Source organism: Hemicordylus capensis, chromosome 6 (genome assembly GCF_027244095.1).
Source record: "Hemicordylus capensis ecotype Gifberg chromosome 6, rHemCap1.1.pri, whole genome shotgun sequence".
Lineage (NCBI taxonomy): Eukaryota > Metazoa > Chordata > Lepidosauria > Squamata > Cordylidae > Hemicordylus > Hemicordylus capensis.
This window is the reverse complement of record NC_069662.1, coordinates 98,911,452-98,937,074: the sequence shown is the minus strand read 5'-3', so window position 1 is coordinate 98,937,074 and position 25,623 is coordinate 98,911,452. Positions and strand designations below refer to the sequence as shown.

Here is a 25,623-nt window from a genome sequence, read left to right as displayed (position 1 = left end):
TACTGTACTTGGAGATCCCTTCCCCTTACTTTGATAAGCACATGATCAGCATGTGTCTATTGAGTGGATGCACGGCAATGAAAACATGGCAATAACTGCACAGCAACACATGGAAATTTCCAGCAGCCCTAAGAGCAACATCTGTTATGGATGTTATGTATGGATGCAGCGAGACAATCCAGGACTGAGAGGGGCTGAGGACATGACAGAAAACTTCACCTCTGTTGCTCAACCTGCCCCCTGCTGCCCCCCTGACCAGAAGATGAAGTATATATCTCATTTCTCTTGTCAGACCCTCAAGCCAATGTTACCTACAACATGGCTAAGTTTTGTTTAATAGAAATGAATATACAACCTTTAATGTGGAAAAATTTACCATGGCATTGTATATTTGCAAAACTATGATGATGTATGGGTGTGACATTATGTCCCTACCTTCACGTTTCTGTACTGGTCAAAGACTGTAATAAACCTCATCTATCTGCCCCCGCTGACCTTCTGCTGTACTTGTGGTGGTCTGGCAGGGCAAGCACTGTGTGTGCAACTCCAAGAACTGAATGGGATACATTCCCAGTCTGGGCAGCACCAATCTGAACATGTAGTGGGGAAGAAGCCTGTTTCTGCATGCTGATGATCATCTCTTGATGGATTCGTGTGAGCAAACAGAATAATTTTCAAATTAAGTGCTTTAAAAAATATTTTTATAAATGTCTTGATAATTTTTCTTTTGCTACAAATATTCTTAAAAACAACAACCCCTTAACAAGAGTTACAATAACTGAGAAATGAAAAGAGAAGTATTTAAATAATGTTTGAAAACAAACTAACTGCCCCCGCACCCGCCGACAGATTTTCAACCAGGTTCATGCAACAATGAAGCTCATCCCAGGAATCCAACTTTTTTCCGTGCTGTTCCAAGGCTCTCTTCTTTGTCTAAAATAGTTTGCAGGGAGGCGTGCAAAAGCTTGCCTACTCTCTTTCCTGTCTGGAATGCAAGTGGGGAAAAAAAAGAACAATGTGAGACAAGACAATTTATTAAAAAGAAAAGAATGCATACAGAAGGTTTATTCTTTTGCAAAATGTTTCTCCTACACTGTTAATATCTACCAGGTGTGGTATGCAGCTGTAAAAAACTAACATAGTAAAAGAAAGAAAAATCTTTTTAATTTGATCAAGAGATCTTTTTTAAAGTAATGGAAATGCACAGCAGTTATGCATAAAGTGATGCTCCTGTTCAACACATAACTAACTCAAAAATCTTTCATACAACCACTTTCTGAGTTGATATTCAGTCTGTGCTGATTTTGTGAGTTTGGGCTTGCATGAGCACATTCTGAACAGCTGTCTGCATATTCCTCTTCATGCCCAATTTACTGCACCATTGCAAAACAAAGTAGGGAAACCTCTTGGGCGACTTTTAGCCAGAGAATTGAACCTGACAATGCTCTTTAGATAGGGAGTAGATTATGAATATATGAAGTCAGACTACGGGTCAGTCAAGCTCAGTATTGTTCACACTGATTGGCAAAAACTTCCAGAGGGGAAGCTGTGTTACTCTGTTGCAACAAAAGAAACAGAGAGACTGATCTCATGCGCTGCCTAACCCAGGCTAGGGAAGTCCAAGCTGGGTTAGGCTGCATGTGATTGCTGCCGGGATTGGGCCCAATCCTGGCAGGGAAGTGCCACCTAGCCCAGCTTTTTAAACCAGCTTTTAGCTGGAGTTAAAGGCAAAAATTTGCCCTTTACCCCAGGTCCATGATCATGTGTTCGCTTGGGCTGCGTTCAGCCCAAGTGGACACAGAGGTGGGTGCCTAGAGCACCCGTTTCCTGGGGGAATCCTCCAATGCACTGTGCACATTGCACAGTGCATTGTGGGATATCTGGAGGCTGGGATGTGTAGTCCTGGCTTCCGGGGCTCCACACTGCATGGCGCAGCACGGATTGTCTGGGAGTGCGGTCTGCACTCCCAGCAACATTTGGTCACTTGTCTGGGGTGAAGGGGAGTTCGCCCAGCCTCTCCCCCGCCACCCACCCAGTTGTATGAATAGCTCCAGAATCTTGTAGCACCTTAAAGACTAATACATTTATTTCAGAATAAGCTTTTACAGTCTATAGTGCACTGACTGTTAGCTCTCCAGAATTTCTGACAAGAGTCTTTCCCAGCGATACCTTGAGGTGCAAGAGATTGAACCTGCATTCATGCCTGGGACAGAACTTTCTGCATCTGTTCTACTATGCAGCTACAACTTGTCCATACATTAGATTCTAGCTAATTAAATGTTCCTCATGTTAATAACCTAGCTGAACTGAATCATATGCCTCCCCCTTCAAAAGGGGGTATATACACTGACAAATACAGTAGACTTATTTTCAGAGTTTGAGACTGAAAGAAGCCCTGTTGCTAACATTATCTCTTCCCTGTGGCACACTGGATTGAGAAGGGTAATAATGAGATAGAGTATTTCTGCATAACCCTCCTCAATTCTGCTGCTGGTGTAGCTCCTCTGGAAGGAAAAACGGGTATGACCTTGGAAAGCATTTTGGACATTCTGATATTTGTGCTGGTTGCAAGAAAAACTATGCAATATGTCTTAGAATGAAGAGTAAAAAGATATGCCCTCCTGGATCCCTCAAACATCTTGAGATGGAGGACTAGATATAAGCTATAGGTATATAGATGTGGAACTACTACTACAGCAAATACTTATAAACTGCTTTTCAACAAAAGTTTCTGAAGTAGTTTACAAAGAAAAGAAAAGAAAAGAAAAAAGAGAAAAGAAAAGAAAGAAAAGGATCCTTGTCCCCAAAGGGTCCACAATCTAAAAAGAAACACAAGATAGACACCAGCAACAGTCACTGGAGGGATGCTGTGCTGGGGTGGATAGGGCCAGTTGCTCTCCCCCTGCTAAATAAAGAGAATCACCACTTTTAAAAGGTGCCTCTTTGCCCAGTTAGCAGGGAATGTGGAACACAACACATGACTAGAATAAGTAAGATACAAATTTCAAAACTACAGTTAAGCAAGCTCTTTACAAATAAACTGGCCTGAAGCATACGTTGCTATAATTATTCAAAGCTATGCTCCATCATTTCATTTTTTTCTAAATTGCTCTGCGCTGGATGGAATTACCATTTGCCCCAAAGCTAACAAATGTGTTACAATTCCTGACTTGGAGCCAATGGGCTGGAGCTGAAGAATGTTAAAGAAAGGTTATGAAACTGTTACAAATCAGGCATCCTCTCTTATTTGACAGCCTGCACAAACCCCCACCCCAAGGAGAACATTCTTTTATTTTCCCAAGGAAAAAAACCCTCAAATCACTACAGTTGGATGCATCACCATTTTAGATGAGAAACAGCGGGCAACACAAGGCTTGCAGATAAAATAGTAATGTTTAGGTTTTTTTTTTACAGGATTCAGTACTTGTTAACAGTGAAAACTGTAACAAATGGCTTCCATTTATATCAACACAGCAAAATCTGCATGCATATACATATCAACATTTCTTGAAAGCTTCTGACATTTTTAGAAGCAGCATTTAAAACCAAAATAGGCTGGCTTTTATGCTGTATTAATTGCCCCTGCAGTTATAATAATATGTCAAAATCTTGCTTAGGAGCTGATATAGCATAGTGGTTAAGGAACTGAGCTATAAATCATGATGTCACGGGTTCAAATTTTGCCTCTGACATGAGCTCATGAGGTGGCCTTAGGCAAGACACTCCCTCTCAGTTTCAGTCCCTATCTGCAATATGGGGAAAATCAATTTATTTTATTTATTTACATTTTATATCGCACACCTCCTCCAAGGAGCCCAGAGCAGTGTACATGGTTACGTTCATCCTCATAACCACCCTGTAAGGCAGGTTAGGCTGAGAGAAAAGTGACTGAACTCAGGTGGGTCCAGAGTCACCCAACTGAGTGGTGATTTGAACTCGGGCCTCCCCAGTCCTAGTCCAACACTCTAACCATTACATCACGCACAGCAATAGAACAAAATAATACATACTAACTGGGCTGGGCACAGAACACCTGCACCTCTAGTTTGCCGCCACTTTCTCCCCCCACCCCCCGCTGGCCATCTTCTTCCCTGTCCCCCCATCCCATCTTCTTCCCACCCGCCGCCATTTTCTTTGGCTGGCCAGCCACTACCATTCACCACCATTATCTTTGCTTGCCGGCTAGCCTGCACTGCCATTTTCTCCCCCACCCCCGTTGCTATCCTGGCAGCTGCTTGTGAACTCTCGCGAGAGCTGCCACACATGGGATTAGCGACGGGTACACTTAAGATAAATATACAGAGAGATTATAGTACAGTGATTTTGGGTGCTTTGAACACAAAAAGTGCTACAGAGATTCTAAGTATTACTATTGCTTACCTCCATCATCTCAAATATACTCTCTGGGTCAAGGCTCCCTTTTCCCACTTTCTTCATACAGGTTAGGGCACCACTACTGGTCACAGAAATGAGGAGGCTAGCCAAAGAACATGCTTCCTCTTGAAGGGTGGCATCCACTACATGCCTACAGCCAATCTAGAGAACCAACGATAAACAAAAACATAATGACCCAGATCTAGTAGATCTGTGTGGACACAGAAGTTCCAATATACACACAGATCTGCTACTGAATGGGCAGGAGCTTCCCAGTTCAGTGTCAGAGGCAACCCTACAGGTATATCCCACTGTGCATGCAGAACCAGTCCTCACATTAAAAAGTACAGAAGAGCTCAACATACAAACTTGGATATTGTGAATCCTTCCACAGGAATGATCCCGGAGGTTCTTATGTGTGGGAAAGACTGGGATTGGCTTCATTAGCCCGCTTACGCGTGGGAACAGTCGCAACATATTAAAACAGCTTTTAAAACCCACAAGTGAAGAATATCCACTCATTTATAAAAGCATTAATGGACAAGGGCATAATTCTACAACAGAGGAAGCCTCAAGAATAGGAGTTTTTTCTATTCTATACTCAAAACAGAAGGGTACAGTAAGAAATGCATTCCAGAACTTTCCAGAGCTACAATGAAAAATAAGGCATTATATCGTAATGAAGTGAAGTGGAAAATTTTCAGAAGCTTACCTTGCTCAGTGTGACCATGCAGGGCACATTATCTACATTAAGCCGAATGCAGTCAAAGGGATCATCAGAAAGCTCAATTTCCCGTCCTCCTTCATCCTCCAAAACACGTACTCTGGGTATTCTAAAGGAAGCAAACGTGCATGTCAGGTACTATGACATTCCTGTAGATTTTGTCTTTTGAGCTTGCCCCTTCCTAATAAAAACTATTATGTAAAGATGATAAATTTCCTAGGTTAAAATAAGAATTTCACGTTTGCCTGTTATTTATATATGTTTAACAAACTCCCTGTTTTGGAAATTCTGGGTGTTTTCAAAAGCTCTTCTCCATACATTTTAATAGCCTTAATGCTCTTGAGATCTTATTTATACTGTATTTACCCAAAGCGAAGTTGACTCTGAATTTAAGATGACCCCCTTAAAAAGCAGGGGTTAAACAAAGGCTAAATACAGGTACAAGGCTCTGAACAGGTACAAGACGACCTCATGATTTCTAATATCAAAAAACTCAGGGGGGGGTTTCTAGTCCTCGATTCAGGTAAATACAGTAATGCAACAGAACAAACTAAGAGAATACTATGCACTCATTCATTTTAACAGAAGTTAATTTGGTCAAATTCAGGGAAGATTTCTTCAAGAAGATTCTTAAATAGTCAACGGAAGTGTACCAAACAACATCATTCAGCCTAGAAAGGCAGAAGTGAGGGCAGCACTGTTAGCCACTACAAAAAGGTTACATGTGCAGAAATCCTGTGCACCTGATACGTGGCATTGTCACCACAAACTGTGGTTTACACCAGTGTAACCACAGCCTCATTCTGTCCGGGGCAAGTCTATTCCAATAACCTGCCAGTCAGTTCCATACTCATTAGAAGATGCTGCAAGGTATCAGGTGCAGGGGGCTGTACAGCTGAAACTGTTTCTATAGTGCTGCCTCCACACTGTATTTCTGTGCTCGACAGCAGGTGTTCCCAACCTGCCATACTCCAGATGTTGCTGAACTACAACTCCCATCATCCCCAGCCACAATACATAGTAGCTGTTGTTGCTCATACCTCTACCAGAGACAGCATCAGGTGTATGTGCATGTTAGCCATATTAGTGCAACATCCCTGGGTTAGCCAGGAAAATGCCACAAGGTGTGATGCTGCCATCTCTACAACCAATCCTTCACACATTTCAGAGATATAGCTTTTGCTCTGAGGCCTGGTAAAAGGAAAACCCTTCTACTGTATGTATTAATCATCCATAGCAACATTAATTTTAGTAACTGCATGACAGTTGTGCCAGAACCAATGTCTAACTGCATGATAGCTGTGCCAGAACCAATATCTACCATTCATCATTTGTAAAATTATAGCATCACATTTGTAATCAGAGCTGAAGATGTTGTTTCTAGAGTTTGGCTTGCAGTTTGCTCTTAAAAACACAGAAATAGGAGACATGGTCATTTATTTTCTTAACAGGAAAGGGTTTTGTTTTTTCCCCAAGATCTTTGAGAAAGTTTTGTTCCCCTTTTCTAAGCTTTTGAAATCAAGTTGTATCAGCAAGTAATTTAGAACAGCTTCTCCATCTAAAAGAAAAGAAAGAGGCACATTCCCAGCATAAATACAGGTTCATTCCAAAGCTGAGGTCTTTTCAAATAAATAGCCTAGAACTGTTTTGTACAGTCTGTCATAAAACCCTGGGCCAAACTGCTGAGTCGGTTTTATATAATGCAGCAAGAAACCAAGTTGTTTTCAACTAGACTTTTTGGCAATGTTAGGAAGCTCAGTTGAATCACAGCATCTCTGTATATGGTATGAAAGCAGAGAGTCATGGCTCCCTAGCATTAGGCCGTGGTGTGTGTGTGTGTCTGTGTGTGTCTCACACACACAGACACACATACCCTTCCTCAACATAAGACAAATGCTACATCCAGAACTATGAATAAACTGACTAGCTTAAATGAATCTGGAGTGTAGCAGAAACTGACCGATTGGTGGTCAGTATATTGGTGAAGCTGATCAATATGGTTCAGCTACTTAAAGGCAGACAAAGGGTAACATGCAGTGGCGGCCAGTGCTTGCTGGGGCAGGTGAGTGGTGAGAAAAGCAGAGTATCATCCTGGGAAATTTCTACTTCCTTGCCTGTCCGGCCTAGGGACTGGCTCACAAATTTTTGCCGCACTGACCCCTCAAATAGCTGCCGCTCTTGTGCATCAGCCAGCTAAGCAGAGGGAGTGGAGCACACAGGGGGCAGGCTGGGTGCAAGGGATACTGAGGGGGGTGGGGAGATTTCTAAAAATCTAGGGTTAGGGTTAGTCATACTCTGTCTTCCTTGCCACCCCCACCCTGCCCCAGCAAGCATCTTCTGGAAGCCACAGTCATTTTTCAAACTCCCCTCTTTTAAGCAGCTCTTCTGCTCCACTTAAAAAATGCATGCCTAACCTTTTGCAAAATTCAGAGCTAGCTTTACATATGACAGAAGTGAGCCTCTCAAAACACACTTGGAACTGGCCTTTCATCATCCAAAATATCCACTATAAAGGAAAATACCAGGAAGTTTTTAAATCATCAGTTCAAAACAAGCCAGCATAGCACAGTGGTTAGAGTGTTGGACTAGGACCAGGAAGACCCTGAGTTCAAATCCCCATTCAACCATAAAAATCACTGGGAGACTCTGGGCCAGTCACGTATCTCTCAGCCTAACCTACCTCACAGGGTTGTTGTGAGGATTAAAATAACCATGTACCCTGCTCTGAGCTCCTCGGAGGAAGAGTGGATATAAATGTAAAAAAATTATTTAGGCTTATACAAACCCTTTCACTTTACAAATTTCTGTTTGAAAAAGATATGCACTTTACCTGGTATTAAATAGTGCTGCCTTCACTGCAATAGAAATGGCATCAAATAAGTTGCCACCACACTCCAATAACTGAAAATAAAAATAAAAATGAAGAGTCTTAAAACAATCCCAGGAATCTCTGTATGGGTTCCTTTATAGCATACAACTTTACGCTTTTTGTCTGCACAACAATCTACTCCAAATTAAACATTTAAGTCATGAAAGATGCCCGGTGATAAGACATAATTGATGATAGATAGATGTTTTTACAAAAAAGTGTTGCCAAATAAAACAGATTACAAAAACTGAACTGAAATAATGGCTAATCTAGTAATAATTAATGTTTATAGGGTGCCATTGCTTAACCCTTTAAGTGCTTTACATATGTTCTTTCAAAAATCCTAACAACCCTGAACAGAAGGCCAGAATTATCCTCATATTATAGCTATTGGGGATGACCAACAGTAGCTTGGCCAATAGTGAATTCATGGCTGATCAAAGCCTGGGGATTTCTTGTCTTGCAGCTCAAGCTGTTATCCACTACACTCTGCAAGCTCTCTAATTTCAAAACAATTCCCAAAGATTTGGAAAACAGAACAAAAACAAGAGAGAGTCCTATATTATAAAAAGAATGAGCAGAAAGTACTTTTGCTGCCAGTAGCCAGTGTTCATATCTAAACCAAGCATGTGCTAGAAAGGCTATGGGCAGAAGACCCTATTTATGCTCCTATATGGTGATCATTAGCAAGAACTGATTTTAAACAGTGGCTGACATCCAGACTAAAGTTCTGCACACCAAATAATGTTTCACGCATGCAGCAGGGGAGGGGTGATTTTCGCTGATCCTCCCTTCTTTCTGTAGCCCTATGTGCCTTCCAAAAATATGCCCCTGAGGGTCCTGCAACCCTCAGGGGTGGGTCAGCAAAAATCACCCCTTCTCCATTGCATGTGCAAACTGTTATTTGGTGCACGGATTGTTAGTTTGTAACAAAAATAAGATCATAGGCTGTTGTCTTCCAAGGGATCTGCATTAATATTATTAAGTTAGTGTCATGGACAATGAAATGCCTTAATCCAATGGGGAGCCAATCACAAAGCTCTGATGTGTAACAAATTGAAGAGATACCTTTGATTTAAAACTGGATTACCAAAATCTGGGATTAACTAGTAATTAAGAGGGGTTGGAGAATCCATTATCTGAAGTTGGCATGAAACCTATCTAAACCTGGGTGGTTTTTCTTAGCATCTGGCTGCCATTTCTGGCAATTCTTCAGCATCTAGATCACTGAAGTACAAAACAATATACTTCTACTATGAAAAAAGAAGAAGTCCAGTGCAAATTATTTGCAGCCTCTTAAACTGAATTCAGAAATTACCCAATTAACCTCTGCAGCCCAGAATGTAAAGAGAGAGTAGGCAAATGAGGAAAGGAGAATGGGGACAAAGGGCATAAATCAAAACAGTTATTTCCAGTACAGTGGTGGCATTTAGACTATATGCCCTCACTTTTCTAGAAACAAGGGCTGGTATCCAGACTAGTGTTACGCAAGCACAATGCAAGAAGTTCCTCACACATAAGGAGTGGGTGGAGCTATGCAAAGTTGCAGATGTCATGTTGCGCAACTGCTGTTATTAGACCTTCTTCAGGACACAGACAAGGTTGTGCAATGTATTGTACAAGGCATCAATGTCTTCCTTTAGTGCGAAAATTGATTGGAACAGGTGCTCCTTTCTTAACGCAACAGCATAGCGCTATGTCCTTGCACTAGAATTACGCTACCGCAAAACTATTCTGGATGTAGGGCAAACTCATTTCTATTCAGTCAGTTAACATCCTGAAGAGCTCTCAAGATGAAATCAATTAAGATTTAATTAAGCTCAAATCTGCTTTACTTACCAAGACGTCAACATAAAGCACCCAGCAATGCTCTCTGGGATTGATACAGAGCAACTTCAAATCTATGCTGCTCTTGTTGTTAAATATTCTGTAAAGGGTATTTGCTATTTCAGTGCCAAGTTCCTCTCCACCTCGGCCTTCAAATTCAGGAGCAGCATTTGCTGAACTAAAGGAAAGGAAAAAAATGTTTTTTTAAAAAGATGTTTTTATCTTCACATTCAAGGGACTCAAGGAACAATACAATTCAGCATATTAAATCCTACTACTATCCCCGCTGACAGCCATGAATAAATTCAGATTTAACAAATCAAAAATAATCAACTGAGGCCAAAGGTATCTATGGATTACCTGAAATAAGTCAAGAACAAAAAACAAAGTCACATAGCTGGCTATATATCTTAGCTTGAACGGTTTGCTATAGTCTTCTGATTACCTTAAATACTTCAGTTCAATAGAGGTGACACTTCTGTAAGTTAAACACCACTGTTTCCTTCTGAAAGCTTATGAAAAAGTTGCAAATGGCTAGCAATATAGTCTGTTAACTATGACAGAAATGTAGTGGGTGAGAACAGAAAAAAGCAACAGCATGATTGGCATATTCTTAATTGGCTGTTGCTGTACTGGATACCTCTTTGCTGAAAGAGTCTCATTATCTTCCTCAAGTGTCACTCAAGGTGGGTTCCATTTTTAAACATTATTTTAAATAAAAAACAGCATTTCAAAAGTAGAAAGCAAAATTATGCAGCCAGGATGCCTTCTGAAATGCTGTTTTTTAAAGAATTATTATTATTATTATTATTATTATTATTATTATTATTAAATTAATAAACTAATCTTGATCCTCCTGCATTGGTCCCAGGGCTGTCCTTAGGGCATGGCAAGCAGGGCGACTGCTCCGGGACCCACTCTTTTAACCCCCATTAGAATTAACCGGAAGGGGGCCCCCGCACTGGCTGATTTGCCCCAGGCCCACACCGCCACCAGGGCTCTTTAAGGACAGCCCTGATTGCTCCATTTCATTAGAATAATGAAAGGGACCAATGCAGGAAAATCAGGACTAGCTTGACAGCAGGGGTGTAGTGGAGGGGGGATGCACAGGAGCGGAGCACTGGTACTTCTGACTTTGCAACTACATCACTGCTTGACAGACCTCCTGGAGGCCTAAAGCTCCTACTGTGGACCATTCTGCTCACCACCACCATCACTCACCTAGGACCCAGGAGCTCCCAAGCCCATGAAACAGTTGCAGGCGCTTGCTCCCCGTGCTTCCCTCGCTTTGCAGGGACAGACACGGACACACACTAAACAAGCCCAACCACCGCTTGCCTCAAATCCAGGGCTCTGCCAGGCAATACTGCAAGCTGCTCTACACAGAGAGCCGGCATGGAATAGTGGTTAGAGTGTTGGGCTAGGATCAAGTTCAAATCCCCATTTGGCCGTGAAACCCACCAGGTGACTCTGTGCCAGTCACTTATCTCTCAGACTAAGCTACCTCACAGGGTTATTGTGGGGATAAACATAACCCTGTAGACCGCTCTGGGCTCCCTGGAGGGCGATCAGGATATAAATGTAAAAGTGTAACACAACTCTACTAATCAGGGCACCTTTTTCATTTACCAAAAACCTTGTGATTAACTTATCTAACCGATCAGCCAACTAAAAGCCATGGTTTTCCAACATACATTTTTATGAAGGCTGCTTACTAAGTTAGCATGTGCAAGCGCTTTTTACCGTGCCAAAGTGTGGAAGAAAAATACACTCACAATGACTGCAACAATTGTGAATTTCCTCCAGTTCAATATTTTGATAATATGAAAATCAAACAACCAGAAAGCATTTTGTTTTATTTTAAAACAACAGTCTGCTGTGCTCATTTTCTTAAAGAAGAATGCTTTCAATTTGCCGTGCATTTCACTGATTTAAAAAAACCCAGTGATCTTCACTATTTTATAAGTGGGGTCCACTCAAGACCTTAAATGTGAGAGCCATTTTCCATTGTAATGACCACTGAGCAGTGCTGCATTTTGCCCAGTGCTGGAGGAGACCCTTTAAGAGAAACTGAGCCTTGATGAGCCCAATCACCATCTTGGAAGGCAAACACAGAATGCTGGCATATGTAGTCCTACCCAGAACCTTTCCCATAGAGCTCTATGGGGAAAGTGCTGGGAAGGAAGTTTCCCACTGCTCTATATGCACTTTCCAAGATGGTGCTGGAGCTTGGAGGGCTTTATTTCCCTTAAAGAAAAATAAAATTAAAAGATGGCATTTCTACTGGCTTTCATCCTTTGGTTCATTTTGCTATGCCAGTTTTCTCTGCTGGGGTTAAAAAAAATAGCAACTTAAAATATTGGGAGACCAATGGTTCAAAACACATACTTTAAGTTATTAGCTGGTACTTAAGCAACCATGTTTATACTAGTGATGTGCAAACCAATTCGAATCAAATCATTTAGAGTTTAAATTGGGTTAATTTGAGGGATTCAAATTCTAATCAAATTGCCCTTAGAATAGAGGGCCTGATTCGAGTTCAAATCGATTTGAGTGATCTGAGCGCCATTTCCCCTCCTGCCAATTGGTTTTCTGGCACTGGCTTCTGATTGACTTGAGATCTCCTTGTTGCTTGGTTGGCTTATCATACAAATCAAGTGTTGTCATGGGCAACTATGTCCCCATTGGCTGGGTGAAGGAAGGAGGGAGGGATAGGGGACCAAAAAAAAGGTGAAAATTTCAAAATGTTTTCAAAGGGCCTGGGGAGATGAGGCAGAGAGAGCTCTTAGTGTGCCCTTGAAGAGGATACATCAGGAGAGGAGGGAGGAAGGAATCAAGGAAGGTATAGTTTTGTGGTTTTCTTTTCTCAGCACTGAGTATAATATGTTATGCTACTGCTGCTATATTATTAACTATTTGCTTTTGCTGGATCTCTGATTGACAAAGGCAGAACTTGGGTGCCTGCCTGCCCACCTTCTTTGCGTTGTGGTTTAGTCTGTTTGTGAGATGGTGCTGTGGTGAGACATGGACAGCTCAGTTCAGCTTGTGTGTATGTATAATATTTCTTGGTGATTGTTGTGATGAGCTCCATGTCCGGCCTTGAGACTAACTTGTGCTACACTCACTGCTCTGGTATTCTCTGCAATCAGCATTGCAAATACTCAGCAAAAATGTGGTTGAAGATATTGTTCTAGTTGCGCTTATGGCTATGCTTGCCTGCTGGCTGCTAAGGGTGCTGCTGTGGCAGCTGGTGCAATGCTGAAGTAAGGAGTCACAATTATGTGTGAGAGTGCAACTTGTGCCAATGATGTTACTGCAGGACAGGCATTGTGGCTGCTTTGGATTCTGGCCAGTGATTCTTTTTTGGCCATTTTTGGACTGTGTGTTTGGCAAAATGTGGTGTTCTGTGCTGGGAAGGACTGTGTACTTCTGTTCTGCAGTGTTTTTCAATGCAGAGTTTCAAAATATGTGTACTCTGCTTGTTTCGGCTATAAGGAACAATGGGGAACTCAAATCACCCCATTGTTTCCCATGGGTAAGTGCTAGGGATACCACACAGTGGGCTGGGTGATATGGCATGATGTGTGCTACCTACCACCCAACCCACAAAAGAAATAAGGTAGGCAGGCAATTGATTTTTTTAAACCTTTCCACAAAATCCCCATAGGATCCTATGGGGCTTGGGGTAAATTTTTTTTTTAATCACCCGCTTCCTTGTTTCTTTTGTGGATTAGATGGTAGGTAGCACCCAGGGATGTGCATGGTCCAGACCAGCACCGAGGGGGGGTGTCTCCCTTTAAGGGCGGGGGGTAGAACTTACCCCTCCCACCGCTCTTCCCCCTTCGGCGCTGTCGTTTACAGAGAAGATTTTGGGGCGGCAGCGTTCTTCGCTGCTGCCCCTGCCCCCGTTGCCGCTTGTAAGTCTCTGGACAATCAGCACGCATGCGCGCATGGCGGTGCGCACCCGTCGCTGCCGTACGCGTGCGCGCCGCCTACGTCACACGCACGCCCCAAAATCTTCACTGTAAACGACAGCGCCGGAGCGGGAAGAGCAGCGGGAGGGGTAAGTTCTACCCTCTGCCCTTAAAGGGAGACCCCCCCTCGGTGCCGGACTGGTCCGGAGGCCTTTAACATGGCCTCCGGACCGGTCCGGGCACATCCCTAGTAGCACCCATCATCCCCTACCACCCAGCCCCATTTGGATCTACCCATGGGGAACAATGGGGTAGTTCAAGTTCCCCATTGTTTCCTATGGCTGAATTAATTGATTTGATTTGTTGAAACAGCCAGCAATGGCTGCTATTTCAATGAATCGATCTGAGTATTTTGCAATTCGATTCGAGCACAAATCGAATCACAAAATCCGATTTGTGCACATCTCTAGTTTATATTGTGCGACGGCAAAAATCCAAGGTGGGGGCATATTTCATGACTATAGCTGCTGTTTCAGCAACTTATATACAGATCACAATAAGAGAGTCCTGAGAGAGTCTTGGAAGCCAGGGAAGTGAAGTCTGCGGGAGAGAGTCAGAGCTGAAGGTTGAAGAAGACAGAGAGTCCTGGAAGTCAGTCTGCTGGAGGGAGAAACCTAACTGAAATCACTAAGAAGAAAAAGGAGCCAGGCTGGATTGAGCCCCAGACCTGTGCTGTAATCAGAACCCCCAGCAAGCCAGAAACTGACAAGAAAGCAGAGGACTGAGTAGTATAGAGTGAGGTAGTAGATGTGTTTTTTCACTTTTTATTTCCCCTGACCTGCTCTGTTAATAACTGTTTTTAATGTGTATTTTTGAACCAATTTTTCTAAAAGTAAATTTTCTTGTTTTAAAAAAAATTAGAAGCTTGTTGATTGTCTCCACCCTTGCCTATAAGCCATTCCACACTACGGAGGGATTTTGTTTTGTTTTTGGAAGGGCTGTTGTAGTGAACCCAGACATACCAAAAATCCGCTTGGTAGAAGTGGTAAAAAGGTTAGGAGGAATAGAGGGCTGTTCCTCCACAGTAAGTATGCAGTTAGAAATTACCTGGAGAGAACGAACATATACAGAAGTGTTAATAAGTATCTAATTTACCTGCACTGTGCCATTTAGCCTCAGAGTAATTATGAGCAAGCTGGATTTCTAAATCACAGTAGAGCTTAATAGGCAATTTAGATGAACATCAAACTAAGCCATCAACCCTAATGCATTAAAGCTGAGATTTGAATTACACCCAGTCTCAGAAACTCAGATTTATAGGTCCCACAGCAACACCCTAAGCCTGCCTCTTCGGGTTTTTGCATGTCAGACCTTTATTATAGGATTATATTACATTTGCAAAGCAAAGCAATACGTTACACCATGTGAATACCGAGATAATAACTGAAGCACCAAAGCTCTGCAAGGCAGGAGGACCTATTAGGATGGTCCACCCTTGGAGACTGATGCATCCAGAGGGATTTCTGTATGTTCTGGTTTCCTGCTGTGTTGGCAAAGTCCTGCTTAACCTCTAGTAGGAGGAAATGGCCCAGATGGTTGACATGATCTCTCCTAAATAGTCTCTTGCAACTGTCAGTGAATAGCTTTATTACGATAATTGATCAGTTATTATTTTTTATTATTTTTACATTTATATCCCGCTCTTCCTCCAAGGAACCCAGAGCGGTGTACTACATACTTGAGTTTCTCTTTCACAACATCCCTGTAAAGTAGGTTAGGCTGAGAGAGAAGTGACTGGCCCAGAGTCAACCAGCAGGTTTCTTATTTGCAAGGAGGATTAAGGAGTAAAATGCAGCAGTCCGGCCAGGAAAGTGTGATAGCAAAGGAGAAATAAGTCTGCACCAGCTATTATTATAAAAAGGACAAAACAGAAGCTCATGGTGTACAGATTCAACCTCACCTGAGTCACAGGGGCATAACCAACTGGCCAGAGGGTTTTTCCAAAGCCTTCCAGATAAAACTGCTGACGGTAAGGCATCATATCTTGCTCTGAGGAAAACCCTGTGATGACTTGGTAAAGAGAAGGACAATAGCTAGCTAACAGGTTCCCAGTTAAAGTCACCAAGGCACCCTCTTATGGTCTCTGGGACGGAGCTTAAATTGTTCTGTTGTTCAATGTCCAAGACCCTCTGTTTGAGGATCTCCTTGGCTTGACTATAACCGAATAACAACAAATGTTTAGCAGAGAGGCCGAGTGATAACAATTTACCCATCAGTGCTCGTGTATAGGTGGATTGAAACCTATCGGCCAACATAAGAGGGATCAATCCCAGGGGGGAGAAATTTATCCTAAGCCAATAACTGAGGATTAAAATCCATGCTTTTGTTTCCACCCTTTGGAAGCTTGTTTCCAACCTCAGCACTATGTTGGAGATACATCAAGGGGCCCTGAATACTGCTCTAAGAAACTTAGAATGGATTATCTCCAGCAACCTATAGTTAGGGTAGGGGCCCAGTTGTGCGCCATACAAAAGCTGGGCCAATGATTTAGCAGCTAATAACTTTAATGCTGCAGGGATAACCTCTCTACCTTTGGAGCGGAAAAATCTTAATGTGCAACTGTTAAATCTCACATTCCTTGGTTTTCATTACATTCATCTCCAGGTGCAATGAAATGTTTGGGTAGATGATTAGTGGAGAAAGACTTGTGATGAATTTGACGGAATATGAACCAAAGCTCATTTTAAGGTATACTCCATGTCAGTGATGGCAACTTTTAATTAGAACTTGGGGGGGGGGGTAGCTCGGTCTTTTAACCTGCTTAATTTTATTCATCTTTTACTTTATATTGTATCTATATTATTAATGTTGAGAGCCACTCTGAGCAGTAGTGTACTGGAGGGCAGGATGTAAATATTTTCAATAAATAATTACTTCATTCTCTCTCCTTGCTTCTTGTCTCCATCTCTCAGCTTCCCCAACAGACATTAGCATTGCTTTCTGTCTTGGAGTGGTTAGGAAATAGTTAGCTGTGCTTGGCCATTGTCTGTGGAAGGAGGAGGGGACTGATAGTAGCTTCTGTGTTTCCAAAAAAGCTTGTGCTTGGACACCACACTGCCTTTCCCATCAGACCAATGCAGAGAGAGTAGCTGATAAGGTGATGCCATGCCAGCAGCAGGGCAAGACAAAGTAGGCTGGGACAGAATTTGGGCATTTCATGGGGAGGCAGGAGAGGTAGCAAGCTGAGATATAGCTAAACAAACCAAGTTCTGGTGATCATCTGTGGCACCAATTCTGGTTGGTTAAATAAACCTACTTACAAAAAATCTTGGCTCTATGTGATATCTGAACCAGCCCAATGTTATATAGCTGGTGTACTCTTTATGAGTCACGAGAATATTTGTGAATGTTCCCAGACACAATAACAGCTCTGCCAACAGCTACACACACACACACACACACACACACACACACACACACACACGGCTTAGATATTTTGTATACATGGCCGAGCGGCGGCCTGCATCCAGCCCCGCTCGGCGGCCCCCTCCAATACACCTGTGCATGTGACAGTACATGCACAGGGGCGTGGCTCGGGCTCCGGAGGATCCCAGAGCAAACTCTCCCCTCCCACGCTGCCGAGAGCCCGGGCGAACTCTTCGCCAATTATTTCAGGCAGCTCCAACTGCTCGATAGAACACTTTCCCCTTCCTCTCCCTCTCTGGAGGGAGAGGAAGGGGAAACCACCCTATCAGGCAGGTGGTGATGCCTGAAATGACGAGCTGAGAGCTCGTTCTGGCTCTCGGCAGCCCAGGCCACGCCCCCTTTGCACGTGACAAGGGGGTGTGGCCTGGGCTGCTGAGAGCCCGAAGAAGCTCTCCCCTTGTCATTTCAGGCAGCATCGGCTGCCTGATAGGGCGTTTCCCCCTTTCTCTCCCTCCAGACAGGGAGAGGAAGGGAAAAGCACTCTATTGGGCAGTCGGAGCTGCCTGAAATAATTGCTGATGAGTTTGCCCGGGCTCTCGGTGGCCTGGGCGTCGGAGGGGGGAGTTTGCTCTGGGCTCGGTGGCCATTTCCCATTGGTGGCCTGAGTTCTTTGAACCCGTTCGCCCAATAGTGGCTCCGCCCCTTCCACAATGTTCAGAAAGTTACACCCAGATCACATCAGCAAATTTGTGTCAACCTTCGAGCTCTTTACATTTGGACACTACTCTTCATAGCTAAACAAGCTGCCCACTCTCCTGGCATACAGCCATGATGCCGTTCTCTTCAACATGTAATAAGAGTATAATCCTCATTTGATTCATTCTTCATCTCAGTGATAGTGCAATCAACACAGAAAATAAATTTTAGCAGAAGATTTCCTTCTCTGACATCTCCTGTACATCTCCCAAAGGACAGCAGACTGAGATTGCAGTTAAACATGAGTTACTATTTGGCAACTTATTAAATATGGAAAAACACCACTCAAATCCCTAATAAATAACAAATGTAGTCAATCTGCAATCATTCACAGAAAAGAGTTCCAGATGTTACACTACGTTTGTTAGCACCATCTAGTGGTAATCCAACAATATGACATAAACAATCTACACTGAAGAAAGCTGGGAGTTTGGAGTCAGGGTTTGGTGGGCTATAAGCCGGACAGTAGTCAAACAGACCAGGGTCAGATTTCAGTGTAGATAGCTGAGGCTCCTAAGGGCCAGATACAGAAGTCAAGGTAAAAGGCAGGTTGGTGGTCATGCAGGCAGACAAGAGTTCAAGGCAAGGTGCTGTATTGCACCTCTCTGAGGGATGAACAGTTCAGACTGTGGAGCCAAGCCCAGAGGAAAGGACTTCTTATACAGGACCAACAGGGACATGATGGTCTTTCTGGGCTGGCTGTGATTTCCCTTCCTGCTCACCAGTGGGGTGCTATGGAACAGCAAAGCTCGGGCCAGTCAGTTTTTTCTCCCTATGAGCTATTTCAGTGGTGCACAGAATAAAGCACCTGAACAGTGTAACAGGGATTCCCAGATGTTGTGGACAACTCCCAGAATCCCTAGCTGCAATGGCTTTTGCTTGGGGATTATGGGAGTTGTAGTCCACATCTGGGAATCCCTGTTAGAGGGAACACTGCACCCGAGTGCTGCTGCCAGGATCTCTGCTTAGAGATCCTGCAGCCTCAAATAAGTACCACCAGCAGCAGTGGAAGGAGTAGATTCATAGATATTCCATGAAGGCTGGAAAATGGAATGCCCTCCACTCTGAGGTGCGCCAAGCTCCGACACTGTGCACATTCAGCAGAATCGTGAAGACGCACCTCTTTACCCTGGCCTTTGACTTGTAATGTAGTGGTTCTTCCCCTCTTAGGCACTGCATTTTTTACTGTATTTTTGATTTTATGATGTTGTATTTTAATTACGTTTTATATTGGTTTTATTGTAACCCGCTCTGAGACCTTTGGGTATAGGGCGGGCTAGAAATGTAATTTTTTTTTTAAAAAGTGGAATTTGTGTGTATGTGTGAGAGTGTGGGAGGAGAGCTGGTCTCGTGGTACCAAGCATGAATTGTCCCCTTTGCAAAACAGGGTCCACCCTGGTTTGCTTTTGAATAAGAGAATACGAGGCGATTCTCATGCTCGCCAAAAAGCGGGCTAAGGGAGTGTAGCCCACTTTTTGGCGGTCATGTGCTGCAATGGGACCCGCGCAACTCCTGGCAGCAAACCACCCAAAGTACCCCTCCCCTTAGCTGAGGCTAACAGAGCGAGCGCTCTGTTAACCCCAGTGTTTTGATTGTGTATTGCCATGGCATGCCTCTGCACCGTGGCACTGCACGAGGAGACCCCCGACCAGGAGGCTGCAAACAGCTGCCCGGGCTCGGGGGTCTCTCCAGGATGCCCCACGCACTCGCGCGGGGCATCCTGGAACTTCCAGAGGCCGCATGGCCTCTGATCCCTGCAGCCCCCACCGGCTCCGTGATGGATACGGCAGTCGTGTAGGCGGCCGATCCAGCTGCCCAGGGCTGTCTAGCAATCATCTGCAGGGAGAGCGGGCTAAGCCCACTCTCCCCACAAACCCCCTTATGGCGAGTCTCACTGATTGTGAGACTCACCTCTACATGTGTGAGCACTGTAAGCTATTCCCCTCAGGGGATGGCGCCTCTCTGGCAAGAGCAGCTGCATGGTTGCATGCAGAAGGTGCCAAGTTCCCTCCCTGGCATCTCCAGGATTGGGCTGAGAGAGACTCCTGCCTGCAACCTTGGAGAAGCCGCTGCCAGTCTGTGTAGACAATACTGAACTATTTTTTAAATTATTATTTTTAATTATGTTATTGTTAAATTTGTATACCGCCTTTCATTAATGTTGATCAGATGGACCAATGGTCTGACTAGGTATAAGGCAGCTTCCTATGTTCCTATGAGTGCAGTGAAAAGGCAGGACACTGATCATGGACAAAGGGAAAGAAAGAAATGAACAGGAAAGGATGAGGAAGGAAAAGTAGAAGAGGCTGTCAAATTAGATTGCTGGGTAGGTATGATAATCCATTGTTTAGAATCCTGAAGCAAAAGATGCCAATATAGAAACAATTGCTTATTTTGCAAAATTAATATTTGTACCCCAGTGTTCAGCTTTTCTTGGCACATTTAGCATAGTGATTTAAAAAACAACAACACAGACACAAGAGTATCCAGTTCTGCCATGAACAGAGCTTTAACATTGCTGATCTACGGTCATAAATAAGGCCTCACTGTGAGCAGTTTTCACTAACCAGTCAACAAAGAATTCCAAGTAGCCTTCATTTGGTTTATCCAGCTTTGGTGTTCCCATTTCTGCTTTGACTCCAACGAGGATGTCTGTGTGCCCCTGTTAAAATACAGCATCTAGCTAAAGAGGTTTTCCAAGCCATCTGATCTTACCAGCATACATTCCTCTATTTACTGTAACGGTCAACAAACATTACCTAGTATGCACTTCCAAAACAAAAACATGCCAAAAAGGCAATTTTGCCTTTTTGAAGGAACTTTGCAGTTCCTTCAAAGCACTGGAATAGGCAACCAAATAATATCATGATCTCATTTCCTTCAAAGTACTGCAATAGCCAACCAACTAATATCACGGAATAGCCATCCATAATATCATAATTAACAACATAAATTAAGTGGACTGGGATACCAACAATGTCAGCATTAGCTGTTTGATACATATTCAGTCAAATGATTCATTCATATTCTCTTTCTCTCTCTCTCGGGCTATTAAGTTACTTCCATTGTATCTCCAGATTCTGTACAGCATGCTCTAAACCAAGGATTCTCGACGTTGGGTCTCCAGATCTTATTGGACTTCAGCTCCCAAATTCCCCAGCCCCAGCGGCCTTTGGTTGGGGACTATGGGAGTTGAAGTCCAATAACATCTGAAGACTCAACGCTGAGAATGCCTGTGAACATTTTATTTCACAGGAACAGAGAGTAAGGTGCCAGAGGGATTGAACGAGGGAGCCTGGTAGAAGATGGCTTACTCCCTGCATCACCAAGGCAGCGCTCAGGCAGAAGGAGCTACCAACCTGTCTGTTGTGCTGCAGCACCATCCAGATAATGGCCAGAAAGGGTACTACAAGTTCAGCAAGAACAAGTGATCTGGGGAGCCAATAGGCCCTTAACTGGCTCTATATACAACTGCTGCTTCAAGCATGGTTCCTGTCTGAGCAACCTGTTGCCAGAGTAGCCATGCAGGCGCCTGTGTCACCTATTAGGACCTAATGACCTTGATTACATGAATGTTTCTAGATCTCGATATGGTGCTCAGGACCTTGATTCTGGACCCTGACCTTGATCCAATTATTACGTACTCACTCATCGCTTCTCAGCTTCTTGGCTAAGATCAAGTGTAGTGTGTAGTACTCACCGCTGTCTCTTCTAGCTCCTCTTCTAGGAGCCTACTGTCTTGAACTTGCAGTCTCTTGGCAGAGAAACATTTTCTCACGTTTGGCACCACATGCAGAGAGAATGTGGGGAGGAAAAGCAGGCTCCTGACCTCTGCATTTCCACTGGCCCTGCTCTCAACCTCTAACCTTGGGACAAAGATGAGAATGGTATGCACAGCATGCATATAGACCCTTTCACATGACTGGGAACCCACTGTGAACAGAGTCCTGATTGCATGGAAGGGTCTATGTGCATACTATTATATGCTTACAAAAACCCCATTGTCACCTTCAGCCCAGAATTTGGAGGAAAGAGGTGGTGCTAGATAATGTGATCCTGCTCTGCATATGAGGCTGAACATGAGAAGACAGCTATTAAATTCAGTTTATTGTGGGCAAGACCACTTTCACTGCTATACCTGGCAGCCTACCGCAGAGAAATTTCAACATGTATTGTAGAGAATTTTTGCCAACATGAACTTAGTTTGACATAAAGTCTACCTGACTTCGGGTCTTATTTCTTCCTGTCCAAACTTCCAGCCTCTTTAGCACTCTTCAGTTCTTCCCTTAGCCCAGATTCTTGCTAGAAGCTCGGCTTTGGAATGCCTGCCCCAAAGAGCTACGCCATGCTCCCTCCCTCAGTGTTTTAAAACAACAACAATTGAAAACACATCTTTTAAAAGAGGCTTTTAAATGTTTCGTCTCTGTTTATATCTGGTAGGTTCTTTAGTTTTTATAATTTTTAGTTTTTAGCATTTAATGTGGCTTTAGTCTGGTTTTCAACTGGTTTAACTTAAATTTGGTTAACTTTATTAGTCTTATTTTACATTCTATCTTTTTATTAATATTGTGAGCTGCCCCGAGCAGTAGTGTACTAGAGGGGCGGGATATAAATGTTATTTTGAAAGAAGCAGTAGTACACAGACTTTCCTGTGTGCAAGTCATAGGTGAAATTTTTTGCAGACTGGTTGTTCTTGTCATGCTCTGCTTCTTCAGGCCTACTTTCCTGTAGGCCTCTTCCTCCTACACTCATCTCCCTCTGGTCTCCACTTCTCTTGCCTGTGGGCTCCCCAGACGTATCTGGTGGGCCACTGTGTGAAACAGGATGTTGGACTCGATGGGCCTTGTGCCTGATCGAGCAGGGCTGTTATTATGTTCTCAGGTCAATTCTTATTCTGTCTCTCTCCTCCGTTCAGCAATCCTGCTTTTAGGTTTCCTGCCCCTTCATTCTACTGTCTCTTGAACCTTCTACCTGCTCAACTTCCCACCTGCCCTAGGCTCCCTCATGTCAGGCACCCAGCCACCTTTCCCTCTCTTCCCACCATCAGTGCAGTTTCCAAGCCTGTGTCTTTTTCTCATCTGAATGTTCACTTCTCTTACAGAACTTGCATTGTATGACATCATTCTACTGCTTAACATGCTCACTCACTCCCAGACAATTAGAATGTATGTGTATATACATGATATCACAGCAGTTCAGAAATGCAGGACTTCTAGACAGGAGAGGGGGAGAGCGAGAGAGAATTTTCTAGAAAAATGTTCCATACTTTGTTTTTCCATGGAAATTTCCCCATTTCTAAAAATTCATTATTTCATAAAATGCATTAACAACAATGAATGGATACCAATGCAATATTAGGCAAGCTTGGCAATTTCAAAGTTGTAAATTATTCAGCTGATTATCCCTAGGAATATCCCTAGGAAGTGTACGAGACAGTACATATACATATTATTGATTTGTAAATAGGTTATATGGTGGGTTCTTTCTTTATTAAATATATATAGATCAAATAACATGCCAAATCAGATCACATAGGGCATCAGGAATATAGGAAGCTGCCATATACTGAGTCAGACCATAGGTCCATCTAGCTCAGTATTGTCTACACAGACTGGCAGTGGCTTCTCCTAGGTTGCAGGAAGGAATCTCTCTCAGCTCTATCTTGGAGAAGCCAGGGAGGGAACTTGAAACCTTTTGCTCTTCCTAGAGCAGCTCCATCCCCTGAGGGGAATATCTTACAATGCTCAAGTACTTCTAGTCTCCCATTCATATGCAACCAGGGCAGACCTTGCTTAGCTATGGGGACAATTCATGCTTGCTACCACAAGACCAGATTTCCTCTACCACAAGACCAGCTCTCCAAGATTATCACAGAAACATTTTCTGAGAAAAAAGTCATGTAAATTGCATGCAAACGAGAGAAAAATGCAGGGACGTAACTACCATTAGGCAAGGGGAGGCAGTCGTCTTGGGGCCCCACTGCCTCGAGGGCCCCCCCAGAGGCACATCACATGACTCCCCACCCGCCCATGTTGCACCCCCTATGAATTATGTTGAGTCTCTTGGAGATCGGCAGGAGCAGAGAGTAAAAAAACTAGATTCAATGTGAACTAGATATTCACCGTATTCATAATGGGGATGTGAGTGTGAGTGCACGATATATTGTGAAGTGTGTTTGTGTGTGTATATCAGCGAGGGGCCCATTTTAAAATCTTGTCTCTGGGCCCCCTCCAACCTTGCTACACCCCCGAAAAAATGCATAGGAATATTTTCCAGTTTTCAAGTTATCCAGAAAACCCATAACTCTGCTACCAACAGTCAGTTTTTAGCATTTAAAAACAATCAGTCTTTTGTTTTTTTAAAACAATAATTTAGCAATGCATAACAGCCCCCATGAAGTGTACTTACCAGTTTTACTCTAGCAGATCCACTTGTATTAGATACTACATCTGTTTCTACTTCAGTACATCTATAATCTTCACAGCCACGGCCATCAACGCGAAGATCCTCCTAAAATAATAAGCATCAGTATTGTTACAAAAGGTAAGTCATTAACCAGAAGGATAAATCTGATGAGGGGACCAGATGATTTGCACACATTTTATCAGTTTTGAGTTTGTGACTTCTTAGAACTGAATGCCAAAATGTTTGGCAGTTAGCACAACCTACTGCTATATACTGCTCAGTTACATCATTGTTTTAAGGGAGATGAACAAGATGCGCAAAGGATAGACCAATCTAGGATATCACTATTTCCCAAGAAACAGTGCTGCCCTTGACTATCAGAACATTTTGTGAAATTGTGGAGCTTATCAACAGAGAACAAAAAGTAGAGTTGACACTATTTTTTATTTTAGGGTTCATGCAAAATAGCATTGGGGAAATTTTTACTTGTTAAATTTCTGTGCACCATACAGATATTTTACATCAAAAGTCAGATATCAAAAGTCAAAGGTGCCCTTCCAGAAAAAAAGATGGCAACTCTTGTTGAAAGAGCACCAACAGCAAGTTGCAGGTGTCTCCAAGAACAGTAAAAACCAACACTGCATCTTAGACCGCAGCAATCTGACATTGATTTCTAAAAACTAAGGTGCTAGTGCTCCAGGCTGCCTGGAAGCCTTTTCTCCTTAATACTGGATGTGAAGAAATTGGCTGCACTTGGTGATACAGAGCTGCTTACATATTTATTGATCACTTGCAGCTGAATATATGAACTGACTGAAAGCACCAGGTCCGAAGTAACATCCAGCTATCTAGGAGCTCACATCTGTGATAGCTAACTCACAGATGCATCACTTGATGTTGTGGCCAATGGTCATTATGCAACATCAAGTGATGTATGATGGCTGGAAAATGCACTCTGCACATGATTGGATACACCCTCTACTGAAAAAGGATTTCAGGGCTGGTCCTGGACTCAAATTAACCGCTGCTTTCAAAGAGTCCTTGAAATCTTGCAAAGCTTTTCAGGAGGCTTAAGAACCACTCCGTGGCTACTACCTGGACACCGTGGATGATGTACACTTTCTCTGCTTCACTCAGCACTACTGACGCCATAACAAGCCCTCTACGCAGATTCAGTTCGCCCTAAGCACCGCACGCGCGTAAAAGGTGCCTAATTCAGAGTCTTAACTTCCGCTGCGCTCTACTCTTCACGGCGCCCCCTAATTACGTCACTCGCACTCTGTCACCCCGGTTGGGCGCGTAGGCGAAGCGTCCTCGCGCCTTTCTCC

At 43.4% G+C, this 25,623-nt stretch overlaps 2 protein-coding genes across 2 annotated transcripts in view; one reads left to right on the top strand and one right to left on the bottom strand.

The window, feature by feature from the left end:
- ZDHHC3 (zinc finger DHHC-type palmitoyltransferase 3) overlaps positions 1–25,623 on the top strand; it is a 94,801-nt gene that overhangs the window by 11,787 nt on the left and 57,391 nt on the right. The window lies entirely within an intron of this gene.
- Positions 685–25,576, bottom strand: EXOSC7 (exosome component 7). The gene is made up of 8 exons (XM_053260329.1): positions 25,391–25,576; positions 24,299–24,400; positions 20,458–20,552; positions 9,807–9,972; positions 7,929–7,999; positions 5,087–5,207; positions 4,381–4,536; positions 685–985 (listed from the first exon to the last, which is right to left on the bottom strand). The coding sequence occupies exons 1-8, from the start codon at positions 25,445–25,447 to the stop codon at positions 881–883; spliced, it is 873 nt and encodes a 290-aa protein (XP_053116304.1). The 5' UTR covers positions 25,448–25,576; the 3' UTR covers positions 685–880.

Excerpts from the sequence above, each read along its gene's own strand:
- EXOSC7 (XM_053260329.1), bottom strand. The coding sequence starts at position 25,447 with ATGGCGTCAGTAGTGCTGAGTGAAGCAGAGAAAGTGTACATCATCCAC. Across the intron at positions 20,553-24,298 it reads GATCTGCTAGAGTAAAACTG|GGGCACACAGACATCCTCGT; the intron begins GTAAGTACACTT and ends GTATTTTAACAG. Across the intron at positions 986-4,380 it reads GTATATTTGAGATGATGGAG|ACAGGAAAGAGAGTAGGCAA; the intron begins GTAAGCAATAGT and ends CTTGCATTCCAG.